The 15,871-nt window shown below is 47.6% G+C and overlaps 1 protein-coding gene across 1 annotated transcript; it reads right to left on the bottom strand.

The window, feature by feature from the left end:
* Positions 1 to 3,935: 3,935 nt before the first annotated feature.
* LOC144094787 (uncharacterized) lies at positions 3,936 to 11,630 on the bottom strand. The gene is made up of 4 exons (XM_077628686.1): positions 10,041 to 11,630; positions 6,392 to 6,572; positions 4,544 to 5,337; positions 3,936 to 4,075 (listed from the first exon to the last, which is right to left on the bottom strand). The coding sequence occupies exons 1-3, from the start codon at positions 10,050 to 10,052 to the stop codon at positions 4,607 to 4,609; spliced, it is 924 nt and encodes a 307-aa protein (XP_077484812.1). The 5' UTR covers positions 10,053 to 11,630; the 3' UTR covers positions 3,936 to 4,075; positions 4,544 to 4,606.
* Between the last annotated feature and the right edge of the window lie 4,241 nt (positions 11,631 to 15,871).

The raw sequence follows: 15,871 nt of genomic DNA, 5'->3' as shown, positions 1-15,871 counted from the left end.
TCAGAGGCTGTCCGCCGACCCCGTAGCGCGAAATGATGGAGCAGGGTCTTCGGGTCTCCTGGAAGGCCCGGCCTGAGCTTCCAGCGCACACTGTCGCCACATGGTTCACCGCTCGCGCGGACTGCAAATTCTTGCCAGGGCTTGTTCTTTTGCTTCAGTGTCACAACACTCCGCGTACGACTACCAAGCAGTGTCGATTTCTTATTCCTGTGTGATAAGTCTGTGCTTAACCTTATTTCTCCTGTTTGTCTCGTTCGTGCCGTAGGGTGCGGCCTGCCTGCTCTCCAAGTGTCAGTTCCTGACCTGACTTCCCTACTCTCTTGAGTCTCTTTTGAGGGCTGTATTTGCAAGTAGTTGACTTCAATATTCATGTATTTGTTCGTTTTGATCCTTTACAACGAAAAAACACTCGGCTCCTTGCAGCAGTAAAATAAATTTTACACTTTGACAAAAGCAGCAGTTCCTTGAGCTTGAACCCGCTTAAAAGGGTTCTACGTACAAGTTATTAAAGACCACTTGCGGAGCAGTTAGCGTACCTAGTTTTCAGAAGTGCCCGAGATGCTACACAAAAAGGAAAGAGAGCATGCAGCCTTCGGCCTAGAGAGTGCGTTTTGGAGCTATAGATAAAAAAAAATGGTAGCGAATCGGCACATTAAGAGTCAATATAATTTTACAAATGTGCACCTATCCGCGAAATCTGCTAGCTTCTTGAGTGGATAGATGTCATCAATCTTTTTTCTAAGACCGGAAAACAAGATACCTACAGAAAACTTGAGGCGGGTGTACCTTTTCGTTAAAAAAAAAGAAAGAAAGTGGCTTTGAGCGTATGCTGCATGTTGGCATTCACGAGCTCCAGCAGCCTGGAAGGCGGTGTTCGTGAGGACGGGATAACTTGCTAGCGACGCATAGAGCAGCTGAGTGAAAAGCTCGAACCGTAGATAGCATAAGTTGCCGCTCGGGCATGAAAGGGAGACGGTTGCGTATGATCGTGAGCGCCGCCTCTGAGTGTGTTTGTGCCTTGAAGCTTGTGTTTTTTTGTTTGTTTTTTTGCTTCGCTGCGTTGTAGGAACGCGGAATAAGCAAACCCCACCGCATAAGCGAAACGTTCCCGCTGACCGCAAATAAAAGGTTCAAGAAAAAATACGAACACTGAAACACTTCCTTGTAGACTACGCAAGCTTCTGGAATGAAGTGCATCTGTTACGAATGTGTTCAGCTCCTGCGGAAGTTAACTTTTATCAGTCGCTGTAGCTTCTAATGCTATCCAAATCATGGAGTCGGTGAAACAGGAATATACCAGGCACACAGCGTAGATCGTCATGGTTAGTGGCGTTGTGAAATTGATGCGTTTAAGGCGCCTACGACGTGCCTGGTGCTTGAAGATCCCCATCGCAAAATATTGAATAAATGTATTTTTAGATCTGCGCGAAGTTCCGAGGGACTACATATTACCTTCGATCCACTTGCTTTCGTTAGCACGCAGCGAAATCCCAGTACGGAATCGGCGTGCGTATTTCAACTGCCTGGAAATGCGTCGCTGCTGTAGGCCATCCAGCCTTCGAAATATATACTCGCGCTGAACTGCTGAACTGCATAGCCACTGAGACACACCGCGGACGGTTTGCCGAAGTGAGAGAGGACTTACTACATGCGAAATGAGCCACACGCAGCCTATGAATCAAATTTTCTTAACAGGAGAGAAAGCCTCCGTAGAAATTTGTACTAGAGCGATATGGTGATTTTGACACATCTGAGGGTCTGCTACACTTTCGATATGGTAACTGCAGTATATAGAAGTCGGAGCGCGTTCATGGGTCAGGTACCGGACGGTAAATGTATGAGCAAGAATCAAAATGTTCTGAAGGGTAGGAAAACAATCTACGGACACTACGGGAACTACTTATCTACCTAGCGACAGTTGATAAGTGCATTCTGTGTGGCGGTGTCATAACACACACACACACACACACACACACACACACACACACACACACACACACACACACACACACACACACACACACACACACACACACACACACACACACACACACACACACACACACACACACACGCGCGCGCGCGCGCGCACACACACACACACACACACACACACACACACACACTTGACTAGAAGCAATCTGTTGATGCAGGCATAGCAAAAAAACATGCATGCCTATTTAACTAAAGCGACATTGTAGACAGTTGCGCATAGGATGTGGTCTGGAACGTGCCAGGGTGGTGCGTAGTGTTGTACCGAAATTTGGATTGTTCGCGCATGCGTAGCGCATCCAGGCAGTGTCAACTAAAGGTATTAGTAGTTTGGGATTCATGTTTCATATCGAAAAAGGTAGGAGAATTCCCACTATACGCGAGTACTTTACTACGCAGCAGTATAGAGAAGTCCACCACGAGTGCCGAAGGCATCCTCATGTATGTTATCAAAAAATAATCACTTCACTCATCCTAAAAATGTGTTCATTCCCTTTTCAATAAAGCGACATCACACAGAGTTACGCGGGAGCCATAGTGCAAAGCGTTACGGTGTGAAGCGTACTTTTCTATCCGTAATTTCGCACCATTCTCAGATATCCGTAACACGTCTGCGATATTTCGCGCTTAGCTTATATCAATTAAAGATATTTCATTTTCCCCGCTCTTGCCCGAATGGCCTTTTTTTGGGTACTCTGTTTTACTGGTTCAAGCTCTGCCACTATGAGGCTTATGAAACTACGCAAGAAAATAAAGTTATCGCTTCTTGCCAGCATTAACTTTTCTCCCCACTCCCTGGTGGCCATATATAGCGTATGCAGTACTTGGCTCAGGTAAGTTAACAATGTGTGAAAGATGAACATTCTACACCGGAACTTTCTTAAAACGTAGCCTGTCGGAATTTTTCCCGCATACAAGAAGGTGGCCGGAAGTATTTTGCGGCTGTCTGAAAGGCTGATTCTGGAGAAATCCCAAAGCCCAAGCTGGAGGTCAGTTGCAAAAAAAAAAAAAATGCTTGAGCATCACTGTTTTGCGAGTTGGTAATGGTTTGCGCAGTATTGTAAGAAATTGTACCCAGCACCTCGTTTAAAGATTTTAGACGTAATCTATATTTTCCTGCTTCCTGCTCCACAATTCCCGATATGCTCGCTGACCACTATGAGATTTCTACTTCATGAGAATTCGTCGCGAATTTCAAATTTATACTTTACTCATTGTTTCATTCTGCTTATAACCAAATTTTCATCATCGTCATCATCATCATCAGCCTGACTGCACCCACTGCGGCGCAAAGGCCTCTCCCATGTCTCTCCAATTAACCATGTCCTTTGCCAGTTGCGCCCACCCTATGCCTGCAAACTTCCTAATCTCATCCGCTCAACTAACCTTCTGCCGGGTTCTGCTACGCTTGCCTTCTCTTGGAATCCACTCCGTTACATTTAAGGACCAGCGGCTATCTTGTTTTCGCAGTACATGCCCTGCCCAAGCCAATTTCTTCCTCTTGATTTCGACTAGGACATCATAAACCCGAGTTTGTTCCCTCACCCACTCTGCCCGCTTCCGGTCTCTTAACGTTACATCTATCAGTTTTCTTTCCATGGCTCGCTGTTCTATCCTTAACTTAAGCTGGACCCTTTTCGTTAGCCTCCACGCTTCTGCCCCGTTGGCGAGTACCGGTAATATACAGCAGTTGTACACGGTACCAAATTTTACCGTGATGTTTTTGGTTTTCTTCCACCTATCTCCGTGCAAATCTTCATCGCGAAACAGTCCTATATATCGACTGAGCTAGGCGAGGACGTTCACTCACACGAAATATTTCCGGATCTCAAGAGGTACCAGTGAATGACTTATAATTTCGCCGCAGATATAGGCAATAAATAAACAAAAATAAACAAAAGGAGGGGCAGTGTTTGGCGATGCTCCCATCTTTGGCATTTTGTGTTTATTCTTCAACATAAAAGGTGTGCTTTGTACATTCATATACAAGGATATTCCTCGACGTTTGGTGAGGTACATCGGTGTTCGACTTTGGCAAGGTTCCACCATCTCTCGTGCGTTTGGCAGTGATCGGCGGCACCCTCTGCAATGTTAAAGAAAATGTTAGAAAATTGCACAACGCAAAGAGTAGTACACACAACTCAGCAAACTTTACAAAACGATTTCTCAAAGTTTATAAAGATAACAAAAATGTCCCCACCAGATGCAGGCAGCAGAATTGCAGTTTCACTCATGAGAATTATGTGCACTCAATGACTGGATTGAACGTGGTTAAGGGTTGGAATTAACACGCATGCAAACTCGTTCAGACAACAAACAACTTCCACCACTACCACTTAGATTAGCAATAAATGTGGAACCCCTTCTCCCGCACTGCGGAATGCAACTATCTGCGGCAAACGTTTTGTGAGCTATCATGCATCAATTGTACTGCAGTTTTCAATGTTTCGTTGATTCGAAAATGTTTCAACATAACAGTTTTCCAGTGTTGTCGCGGAACATTAATTGCATGCTTATTAATTCTTAATTTCTCAAACGAATGAAAACTTACACATAGGGCGGAAACAGCGCCTTTTCCATCTGCGTCGTGGCGATGAAGCTAAGGACAGGTAGATTACCACCAGCCTCCACCTCCGCCGCCACCACCACCACCACCAGCTTGCCAGCCTCCGCCTCCTCCGCCGGCCTGCCATCCGCCGCCGCCGCCACCGGCTTGCCAGCCACCTCCGCCTCCGCCGGCTTGCCAGCCACCGCCGCCGCCTCCGCCATGGCCGCCACCGCCTCCACTGGATGTTGTTGTGGTCTTGACAAGGAAGACATGCTTGCCTCCGCCGCCGCCGCCACCACCATGGCCGCCGCCACCACCATGGCCGCCTCCACCAAATCCGCCACCACCATAGCCGCCGCCACCACCACCGTGTCCTCCGCCACCGCCAAATTTGCTCGTGGTGCGCACAACGAAGACGTGCTTTCCGCCGCCTCCGCCGCCGCCTCCACCGCCACCGGCCTGCCAGCCTCCTCCTCCGCCACCAGCTTGCCATCCGCCACCACCGCCTCCGGACGGCCATCCTCCGCCACCGCCTCCGCCGGCTTGCCAGCCTCCTCCTCCTCCGCCGGCTTGCCAGCCACCTCCGCCGCCGCCGGCTTGCCAGCCTCCTCCTCCTCCTCCTCCGGCGGGTTGCCAGCCGCCTCCGCCGCCGCCGCCTAATTGCCAGCCGCCGCTGCCGCCTCCGCCGCCCAACATCCAACCGCCGCCCGACGGTTGCCAGCCACCGCCGCCGCCACCGCCGCCGCTTCCGCCGCCACCACTCACTTTACGAATGATGTACACATGTTTACCGCCTCCTGAAACGAAGGGTTTAAAGAAGAAAGGGATGTCGCTGATGGGCTCACTGCCGGGGTATAGAGATACTTATTTCCGGAAGATTTGGGTACTTGAAGGCTTAATACTGAAGTGGCGGATTCATGATTAAGCCTCTTGAATGCAGGTGCGGAGAGTTCCATTAAACAGAAACCGCGTTTTCTTGAAGATTTGACACATCCCCTGAGCATGCAGCTGAGTGCTTAATAGAGGTCTTCACGCGAGAACTTGGTGAGCTTAAAATCATATGTTCCTTAAGAACTGATAAACGTGATGCATCCTTAAGCATCATGCGCCTCGCGCTCATTGTTTCACGCAAACTTGGTGTCCTTATTTCTACAACTGCTGTATTTAACACCTCCCACAAAAAAAGACAATTGCTGAAAGTAATACTCAGAGTGTACTTGCTCGAGGTCACCGAATTTACCGGTTTTAATTCAGGCATATGTATTTCTTATTGTTTGACAGCTTAAACCTTTGTTATGATGTGTTCTTGCATGCTCTTTAAGTGTCGTTATATTACTATTTTTTTGTTCATTGTATTTCTTGCGTGATGTCCACTCCCCCCTATGTTATACCCACATAGGACTTCAGGGTAAGTAAATAATTGAAAAAAATCACGTGATAAGTCTCGGGGCTTCCGAATTCACAAGAATGTCATTCGTGTTGTGTTGTCTTGACTGAGTAACCGCATCTATTTTTACACATATCGCGAATGAAGCTACGCCCGTATAGCGGCGCATTCTCCTGTCTAACTGGCGAACAGCGCTGGCTGTTAACAGCGATTGGAAAACAGGGGTAGGAGCCGTGATTTTGGTATAAAATATAGTGTCACATGTGCCAGTTGTTCTGAAGCCTCGAGGCGAATACCGCCGTTTGGACAGGCATTATTTTTCGGCCATGGTAGTTTGGAGCGGATTAAATTTCCAGAAGCTTAAGGAGATGGCTTTCTCCGACGTCGCAAGAGATTGCACGTTGCGTGAGATGCAACGATGGTCATGTAATTCTGCGCTTATAAAAGAAATTTTCAGTACGCACCACCACCGCCGCCGCCGCCGCCGGCTTGCCAGCCACCTCCTCCTCCGCCAGCTTGCCAACCGCCGCCGCCGCCACCGCCTTGCCAACCTCCGCCGCCGCCGCCGGCTTGCCAGCCGCCGCCACCGCCACCGCCGCCGAGGTTACCTGCTAGCGCCATCCCTATCAGGGAGGCTAGCACAATCTGTGTGGGAAAAAAAGGCTTTAATGTTATTGCACTCCACAAAAGTGGCGTGTTTTGTATCCATTCTGTGACCACAAACAAGAACCAACTTATGAGCTGAGGGAACAGCTTCGCAACTGCCATCTAGTTGTCACGTAAAGTTTTTCCCCTTTTAACATCATTGCCTACCTAGAGTCGCGGACTCACGAAGTCAGTGTTCCGTTGATAAAATTGCGTCCTTCGGTTTCTTAATTTGTATGGTACAACAATAGGCAATATGCAAAGAAAAGCGCAAATCCGATTACTCGAGCAAAATTCACACCTCGTTCAGAAGAGACTTTGATGTGCTAGCCCAGAAATATTTGCGACTCTGTTATCAAGAATTATAAGGTCTTCTACATGTCTTATACAGCTTTCATTGTTGTTCTGAAATAATGTGCAAAACTTTAAGCCAGTGTCCTTTGGATTCAGTAGCAGAAAACACTATTGTGCCTTGAAGGATTTTATAATTTTATTCCATGCAACGTGTTTCAGAAAAAAAGCCTGAACACTGGTTGCTATGCAGACCTCCCAAAAAGCATTACAAAGGGCATCTGAGGAAAGATTGTTGCTCCCTGGCCTTGTACAGTTTCATAATGTTTTAAGTGGCGTTAAACGTCAGCGGATGATTAAAGTAGATGTAGACTGATTCTTTGCGTTGCAATTTTTGAATGTACGGGTGCCAGCGTTTCATCCTGCCAACGCATATATACCACTGGACCGTTCTGCCTTTACTTTTAATTCGACGCGCACACAGCTGATGGCTTCCGAATATGCTAAGGTCGAGGACGTGTGCTCTTACTTGGAAGCTTGCTCATTTCTGCTCCTGAACAAGCCTTTTTTGAAGGCCTGATAGGTCGAACGGAACATTGTAAACTTCCGCTTCACCGTCAGCATAGCATTTCCACGTGTGCCCAGCGATTAAGATCGAAATCAGTTATTAGAGCACTGCTGATAATGCAGTATAATTTTGTTTTTGGTTCAGCATTGGGGTGGAAATGTGAAGGTGAAGGTTTGTCAAATTAATTATTTTTCGTGAAGAAACTAATACTCGCGGTTTCAAATAACGTCTGTGCTTGCTGTGTAGCTGCAAAAAACTTAAAAAGTTAGAGGCCCCGAGGACGTGATTCCGATGAAGGGAATGGAAGGATTTCAGTGTGAAAGTTCGCCAGCGAAAGGTGAAGCTGATAATATTCACGCGATTCTCCTTGTGACTTCCTTATATGGGAGGATGTTCGTTTTGTGATTCAAACACTGCAGTTAACACTAAATACAAGAGCTCTGCCTTGGAAATACGGGGATTAGGATGCCAGCTTCAGGTATAGAGGCCGTTGCAGCGAGAAGATCGGAAGGTATATTGGGCGCAGTTTCAACTGGAGATCTTTAGCGGAGATGGACGGTTGACCAACAGCATGTTACATCCAGCACTAATCTTTGGGGCTAGTTGGTTGTTCATCACGACGCAAAACTGCGCAAACATCACTGAGGACACGGAAAAAGAAGACAAGACACTAATGTTTGGCTTGGTTATAATTATAATAAAACGAGCTTTTTGCCTAATGCCTTTCTTTGGCTAACGGTGACTAAAAGATCCACGCTGGATGGTTTTCAGTCGTCTTCAACCATCTCAATTAGTCTTACGTAGTTAGCACAAAGGCATAATATGTTTTATTTGGACTGTTATGGCAAGCTTTCCTGACACAAATAGTTCCTTAATGTGGGGTGTCTTAAAAAGAAGCATGCAGCTATTTGTCATGCTTCTATTTAAGACACCGCACATCAATGAACTATTTTTTTAGAAGCATGCAGCTCTTGGTCACGTACCCGCCGCGGTGGCTCAGTGGTTGGGGCGCTCGGCTACTGATCCGGAGTTCCCGGGTTCGAACCCCACCGCGGCGGCTGCGTTTTTATGGAGGCAAAACGCAAAGGAGCCCGTGTGCTGTGCGATGTCAGTGCAAGTTAAAGATCCCCAGGTGGCCGAAATTATTCCGGAGCCCTCCACTACGGCACCTCTTTCTTCCTTTCTTCTTTCACTCCATCCTTTCTCCCTTCCCTTACGGCGCGGTTCAGGTGTCCAACGATATATGAGACAGACACTGCGTCATTTCCTTTCCCCCAAGACCAATTATTATTATTATTAGCTATTGGCCAAAAGTGTTCAGGCCACGCATGTTCTTACTTTTTCATAACTCGATAAGGTGACTTTGCATTTATGCTAGACGTACAAGCAGAACAATATTCGTGACAAGATATAAACAGCGCAATGGCCGAGAATATGCACCGCGCAAAGGAAGCGAACAGCAGGTCCGACATCTCTAACCGAAAAGAAATGGGGCGTACGACTCTGCTTGAATCCAGGCTAAAAGTGTTTGCGAAAGAAGGCTCGGGCGCACAGAGGAAAGCCATGTAACAAGCGGAACACGGGGACAGCGAACACAGAATGCCGGAACGGCTTTCCAGGGCTCTCCTGACGCCTTCCTGTATCTTTCAGCCTCCCCACGGCGTCGTCATTGTCCTGGCGCTCTCCTGGCGCCGCGGTTGACTGCACGACCGACATGTCGATAAATTGAGATCTTCACCTCAGCTCAGCGTCCACCGACCAGTGCACACTTCCGCGCAGATGCATCATGCACGGCTTTCTTTTCGTTTTCTTGGAGCGTAGAGCGAAGTGTTTACGCTGAGATATTGGCGTGCAAGTAGACGGGAAGGGCAGCCAGACCAGTTTCTCCAGCCTTTCCAGGGCGCACGAGCGGACGTGAAACCCTGCAGCGTCTTACGCATTACGTATTCCTGACTCCCTCGCGGCGGCACGCATAGCTGTGAGCTTTCGTTTTTGCTTCTTTTACCTAACCACGGTGGATGCACTGAAAGGCCTTGACATCGAACTTGGTAGGAAGTGGAGAGTCCTTACCCACAATGTCACTGTGAAGCGACGCATGCAAGGAGTGGTTTAAGAACCGAGCTCTCAGTCGGGTTTTGTTAGAAAGTCTAGAAAGCTTTCTCTATGATGTCATTGTATTGCAAGCATTTTACGGATTGCTGTTATAAATGCTGCGAATAAAATATTTCCAAAAGATTTCAGGCCTTATGAGCCGTTGGAGCATGCAAACGAAGACATCGCCCGTAATACGCCAGCTTAAATTTAGTTTCCTTTTTTTGTCTTTCGTTGTCACTCGCTTACTTTAACTAGAAATATTGGCACGATATTATACTGTAGTCCAAGAAAATGAATACATAGAATTATTCTTTAAGATTAGGCCCGTAGGCAGAGACCTTTCTTTCATATCAAATCCCTTCTTGGACGCCGGCAGTTTTAACACTTTGAAATGGTGGTTCTTTAAAATTAAATTCACGCTTCGTCTGAACCTCGCGGGGTCCCAGGGCGAGGTCTGAGCTCCTGGGCACCCCGTCGGGCGCAGACCACGGCATCGTCCGCCGGTCGGCACTCACCATGGGGCGCATGCTGGCTCACGAGATCGTGCCACTCGGTGCAAGGTGTGCGCTGTCTTTCGTCCTCGGCTGTAACTCAGGTAGCCACTGAGGAAGAAGGGACTCGAGCGTCTTGGTGCTGTTGGTGTCCGGGTAGCGTACTTATACCCGCTGGGCCCGGCAAGGGGGCAGCGCTGCAGCAGGCACCCGCCGAGAGGGGGCCGCAACCCGAGCCTATGGCCGGTGTCTCCTCTCCGCCCTTCTCGCCCCTGCGGCATCGACGCTCGCCACAATGCGGAGGAAGAACCCCGGCAGAGAGTGACAAGGGGTCATCGTCAGTGACCCCCCTCCTTTCACCCCGGGGCCCTTTTCCCCCTTGAGAGGCTCTCCGCCGCTCGGCGACGCGCACGGGGCGAGGGGCGGTGTGCGTTCCACTTTCGCTCACCGCGGTCCTCTCAGAATAGAGCCCCCAGCGACCAGGTGACGGCCTGCGAAAGAAGTCGAAGAGTGCGTCCAACTTGACTTCCACTTTTGATTTCCACGCTGGACTTCCTTCCTGCCTCACTTTCTTCTCGTGGTGCCCTCTCCCCCGTGCTGCCGCTTCTCGCTCACGGAGGATGGTTCGCAGTGGCCGCCGGGGCACGTGCCCGCGCGAGTGAGCGCGTGGGGTCCCCTCCAGTCCATGCAAGCATTCGCCGAGCATCCGCTCTCCTCTTCGGGTCAGGCACGGGGCGCCGTTCGTTATGGTCCTCTATGCGGTGACCCCCTGCTGGACGTAGCCTGGCGCTTTTGGTCTCGGGCCAGTTGGATTATGGATTGCGAACCGCGGAGGTCTAGCCGTGATCACCAGTGGATCCGGAAGTAGCCGAGATCGCTGCGTGCGGCGTCGGGGGTGGATTTGCTATCGCTGTAATGAAGCGCTGAACACGCCGACACGCGCCGCTGCTCATCAAAACGCTATTACGGGAGTTGGACGATAGTTCAGAAAAACACGCAATTCGGCGGCGCAGTCCTTTGGTAAGGGTACAGTCAGCAAGGAGCCGTTGTTTTTGGTACGTCATCTTTCACATTTTGTATACATACTTTCTTGCGATCTATCTGATCAGTCGACGAAAGAAGTATCAGGTACGTTTCCAACGCTCATATTTTATGTTGTACTCTCACGTTCACAATGGCCCCTGTGTGATAGATCCTGAGCAAAGTTGAAGGCTAATGTACTCTATCGGTTACCCGTCAGAGGCATGCGTGCGCCCGAAAGTTAAGCTAGCTTTAACAGAGCGGAAATTCAGAAGGAAAATATTACCATGACCATAACCCCCGAGGAGTACCTGCTCGAATTAAGCATATATTCACTTTATATACGCTTAGCAATTCCTGATGCAAGTTTAGTTAAGTTCTGATACAGATGCGAAATTTCTTACATTTTGATGGGCCGAAATAACCATAAAAACACAAGGTTCTTTTGCTGGAAACTTTGTAAGTGTCGAAAAAATCACTCGAGAAAAAAAAGGAAAATTCATGAACTGCATCCGAGCCTGCATACAAGAAGTTTACGGCAATTCCAGCTACTTTCTGTTTGATATGTTGCTCAGAGCTCTCGAAACACGAGAACGCACATTAATCTGATAATTAGGTGAACAATTTAGGCGGCAGCAAGCACCTTAATACATGTGTTAGTTCCACAGCAGCGTAGGAAAGAGAAACGCTGTTCTTAAATTCTGTCTGCTGCTCAAACACATTTACAGCCTCCCATAACGTCCGGAATTGACACATGGGCTATGGTGGATGCCGTAGTGGAGGGCATCAGATTAATTTAGTCCACCTGGGTTGCTCTAATGTGCACTGACATTACACAGCATGCCGGGGTTTTCGTATATCGTTTTCATCGAAATACGGCCGCCGCGACCGCCTTGCATTATAGACAAATGCTGGAAAAGAAAAAGTTTCAGTTTCCAAGAGCGCACTTGCACTTTTGCTCTCGTGCGTAACATTCTATTGCCTGGGCTCACCCGGGAATGGGCAGACACGCATTCAGTTGATGCGAAGCCCGGTGAAGACTAAGGCAAAACTGTGGAACCACGCGCTTGTATTCTTTCCGGGATCGCGAGGCTTTCGTGGCGCCTTTTTCACCTTCCAGAGCAAAAACCTCGTGTCCCGGGAGGACTGGGGTTGAATTACTGCGTGCCTGTCGATAGGTGGTCTATTTGGTTTTTAACTCTAAAGTAAGTTTGCGCGGACATCACGACTGCAAATGACGCAGCTCTTTCCGCTCATTTCTGCCCTGTATTCTCGTATTCACGTAAACGCAAACCCATTTCAAAGTTGGTAGAGCGTCTGTTCGGTAGACTGAACTTAGGGGATACTCCGCATCACTTGATCTTAGAAACTTAGTGAAATTAAAGGCTTAGTGAAATTACCCATGAGTGCATAACCTCAAGCGCTGAATTGCTTCTTAGGATATACATGAAGTAGCCTGGCTTAAATAAACTTAGATTTCCTTGCGGTCCATTTTTACCCCAGGAAAACACTTCATTATTTGCACCAGGTTTTCTTCCTCGCTTTTGTCGCGAGTTATAAGCGATGGATTAACGTAGTAAAATCATTTGATGCGGCACGATTAAAACAGTGCTGTCTACTTTCATTTCACTACCATGCAAAAACTCGTGCGAGAGCTGATTCATGTGGTATTGAGAAAGTTTCGAAAAGCTTTTGTAGAGAGCTTTATTAATTTTGTAAAGCCTGTGCTAGCTGCAAGTAATAAAGTCTACTTATTTTACCCTTCTTGGTATTGTTTCTTTCGGGAAATGCAAAGGCTAGAGGAAAATATGTCAAAGTAGTTCATGTATCGATTTATAATTCATGTCTAGCCTACTAGAAATGGTAGTGATAGCAACAGCAAAAAAATAAAATGACTGTTTGTTTCTGTGTCCTGCAGAAACATGCTCTTTCTAGGCAATCCTCCCATGTAGTCTGTATTCTCCGCATTTCATCTTCTTGTTTAGTCACCGTAGTGACCGACCCTAAATAACTCAGCAATGTGAAATGAGTTTCAAAGAAAACGCGGTTTGTATTTTTACTGGCTTGAGATTGTCATTGGTCATTGAATTAGTTTGTTTACATTGAAAGCCTTGACCACGTCGAATTTTATTGTTTACAGCCACCTTCCCTAAACCATTAATGCTATAATTTCAACCTCCAGCCATAAAAGAATTGTGCAAAATGTAGCCAAGTCTCTCCTATTACATCATTATCGACTACGTCGGTTGTTGCAAACCCTTTCAAGTATCACTTTCTATTGCAGTCACCGATTTCGACCTGAAAATAGGCTTTTAATCAGCATCCTTGCGAGACACAAGTTTTCGGACGCGCTTTATGATGCATTCTGTGATAAATTCTACAAATGCCCGTAACAAAAAATGTTTGCAAAATACCATAAAATTTTCAACTTTATGCTTGTTCAGCACAGTTTCAATTTTTACACTACACATAGGAATAATTCTGCTTACTGCAAGAATTGCGAACAAATTTTTCATTAGGAGAAACGCTCTATGAATACAAGACAAAATAGCTATGAGTAACTTCTCGAACTAGCCGCGCCGATGGCTCAGTGGTTATGCTGCTCGGCTGCTGACCCGAAAGACGCAGATTCGATCCCGGCCGCGGCGGTCGAATTTCGATGGGGGCGAAATTCCAGAGGCCCGTGTGCTGTGCAATGTCAGTGCACGTTAATGAACCCCAGGTGGTCGAAATTTCCGGAGCCCTTCACGACGGCGTCCCTCATAGCCTGAGTCGCTTTGGGACGTTAAACCGCCCAACGCCGAAAACCAAACCAAATTTCGGTTCTCGTAGATTTCTCCCCGAGCCGTTAGAACTTCATTGAAAAATTATTTGTTATTGTTCATGCAGGAATTAACGTCCTTAGATACCACGTGGGCGAAAGAGTAAAGGGCTACAGAACAGTCTTGATGTATTTCGGCAATCCTCATCGCCATCATTAGAGCTCACGGTAGTGTACAAAAAGGAGTTTCTTCCTATAATCTATAATTCCCTCCTTCCGTCACTAACCACAGTCCTCTCCAATACCTCGTCAGTACCCTTGATCCTCAACTTCGGAAACGGGGAGTAGTGGGTTACTTGGGAAAATTGCTTCTAAAAGGTTTAACGCAGACACAAGAACTGACGGAAGAGTACCCAACACAAGCGCTAACTTTAAACAACAATTATTTTCGTCCTTCCACACACACAAAGAAGGAAAACGCGCATGTGCAACCACCTCTCTGACAACACGTCAGAGCGGATTTGGATACAACGCGGTCACTTATAAAAAATTAGCAAGCAAGTGAATATTTACACGTCCTTCTCAGATGCAGCAAAAATAAAGCGCTGAAGGATAAAGGAGCGCACACAGGGCTAAAAGCGCGTTGCACTGTGGCTAAAAAGAAACCCCAATATCTTCGGTTAGTGGAAAGTTTGATGAGTAAAGATAAACATCAAACATTGTACGTAGCGTCACTTTGTGTGTATGCAAAAGAGTTTGTTTATCCATTCAACTTATCCAGTAACCGAAGGAATAGGGCTTTCTTTTAAGCCACAGTACAACGCGCTTTTAGCCCTTTATGCACTTCGTTACCCATTATCGCTGGATTTTTGCTGCTTCAGTGGTTGATGTGTAATGCTGGACGCGCTTGCTAATTCTTGATATGTGACAGCGCTGCATCCAAAACCACTCTTCAGTTGTGAGAGAGGGGGTTGCATATGCGCGTTTTTGTTAGTCTGGGTGAAAGGACAAAAATAAATCTTCAGTTATAAGATAGCACTTGTGCTGTGTACTTTTCTGCCTGTCCTTGTGTCCGCGCTTAACATTTCAGTATCGATTCTCTGCTTCCTGACTGCTGTCTAAGCTCTTGGATCGCACTCTCCCGATTTTATATACCACTGGTGGAAACGTGAGTGTGTTGAACTGTCGCCCTGCTTCACCACCTCCTCTGAATTTCATCCAGAAAGCGATCAACTGTCCTCTGTTTTGTGGGTAATCATACGAATACCGCGCTTTACATAGTGAGAAAAATCATCGCTTTTGTTTCTTTAGGCACACTTTATTTCAAAAAGAGCTGGCAAATCAAGAAATTTTTGTGTCTTTTTGAACGAAGAATACACAGGCATTTCTGCTATATTTTCCTTCCTGCCAAGTAAAACACAACCAGTGGTCTTCTTCGTTCACCGCATTTGGGTGATTATCGTGAGAGTGGAGGTCCCAGCAGCCAGCGTTTTTTTTTTTACCCCAAAATCGACGTAGCAGGGCCACTAGGTAACGTCTTTGCTAAAAGTAGCCGAGCAGCCACGCCGGCGGCCGGAGTAGGCTTGCATCCGAGTCGAGGCGCTGCGGTCACCAGCGCTGACCGCTCCCCCTTTGCTGCGAGTGCAAACTGGCTGACTTAAGCCAGCGCCTTTGCTCATTGTGACTGCGCTCAGAAAGCGCAAAATTGCTCGCCGCTCACGCTGCCCGCTTATTGCTTCTCATCCGAGGAAGGAGAGCAAAGGGCGCATGCTTACGACAGCCTGTTTACAATCCCAGCCGGGGAGCAGGAGCCAGCGCCGTGGGCAGCAACGTCCCTGCTCAGCCACAAGACCGCTCCTGCCGCCGTCGCGTACGCTCGGTCAATTTTGGCAAAAATGATTGTGGTTATATGAGAGTTTAACGTCCGAAAGCGACTCAGGTTATGAGGCACGCTGTAGTGAAGGGTTCCGGAAATTTCGACCACCTGGGGTTCTTTTACGTGCACTGACATCGCACAGCACACGGGCCTCTAGAATTTCGCCTCCATCGAAATTCGACCGCCACTGCCGGGATC

The sequence above is a fragment of the Amblyomma americanum genome, chromosome 1 (genome assembly GCF_052857255.1).
Source record: "Amblyomma americanum isolate KBUSLIRL-KWMA chromosome 1, ASM5285725v1, whole genome shotgun sequence".
Lineage (NCBI taxonomy): Eukaryota > Metazoa > Arthropoda > Arachnida > Ixodida > Ixodidae > Amblyomma > Amblyomma americanum.
Note: the sequence above shows the minus strand (reverse complement) of the source record. Positions and strands in the feature narration are given on the sequence as shown.

Excerpts from the sequence above, each read along its gene's own strand:
- LOC144094787 (XM_077628686.1), bottom strand. Across the intron at positions 5,338-6,391 it reads CGGCGGCGGCGGCGGTGGTG|GAGGCGGTAAACATGTGTAC; the intron begins GTGCGTACTGAA and ends CCTTCGTTTCAG.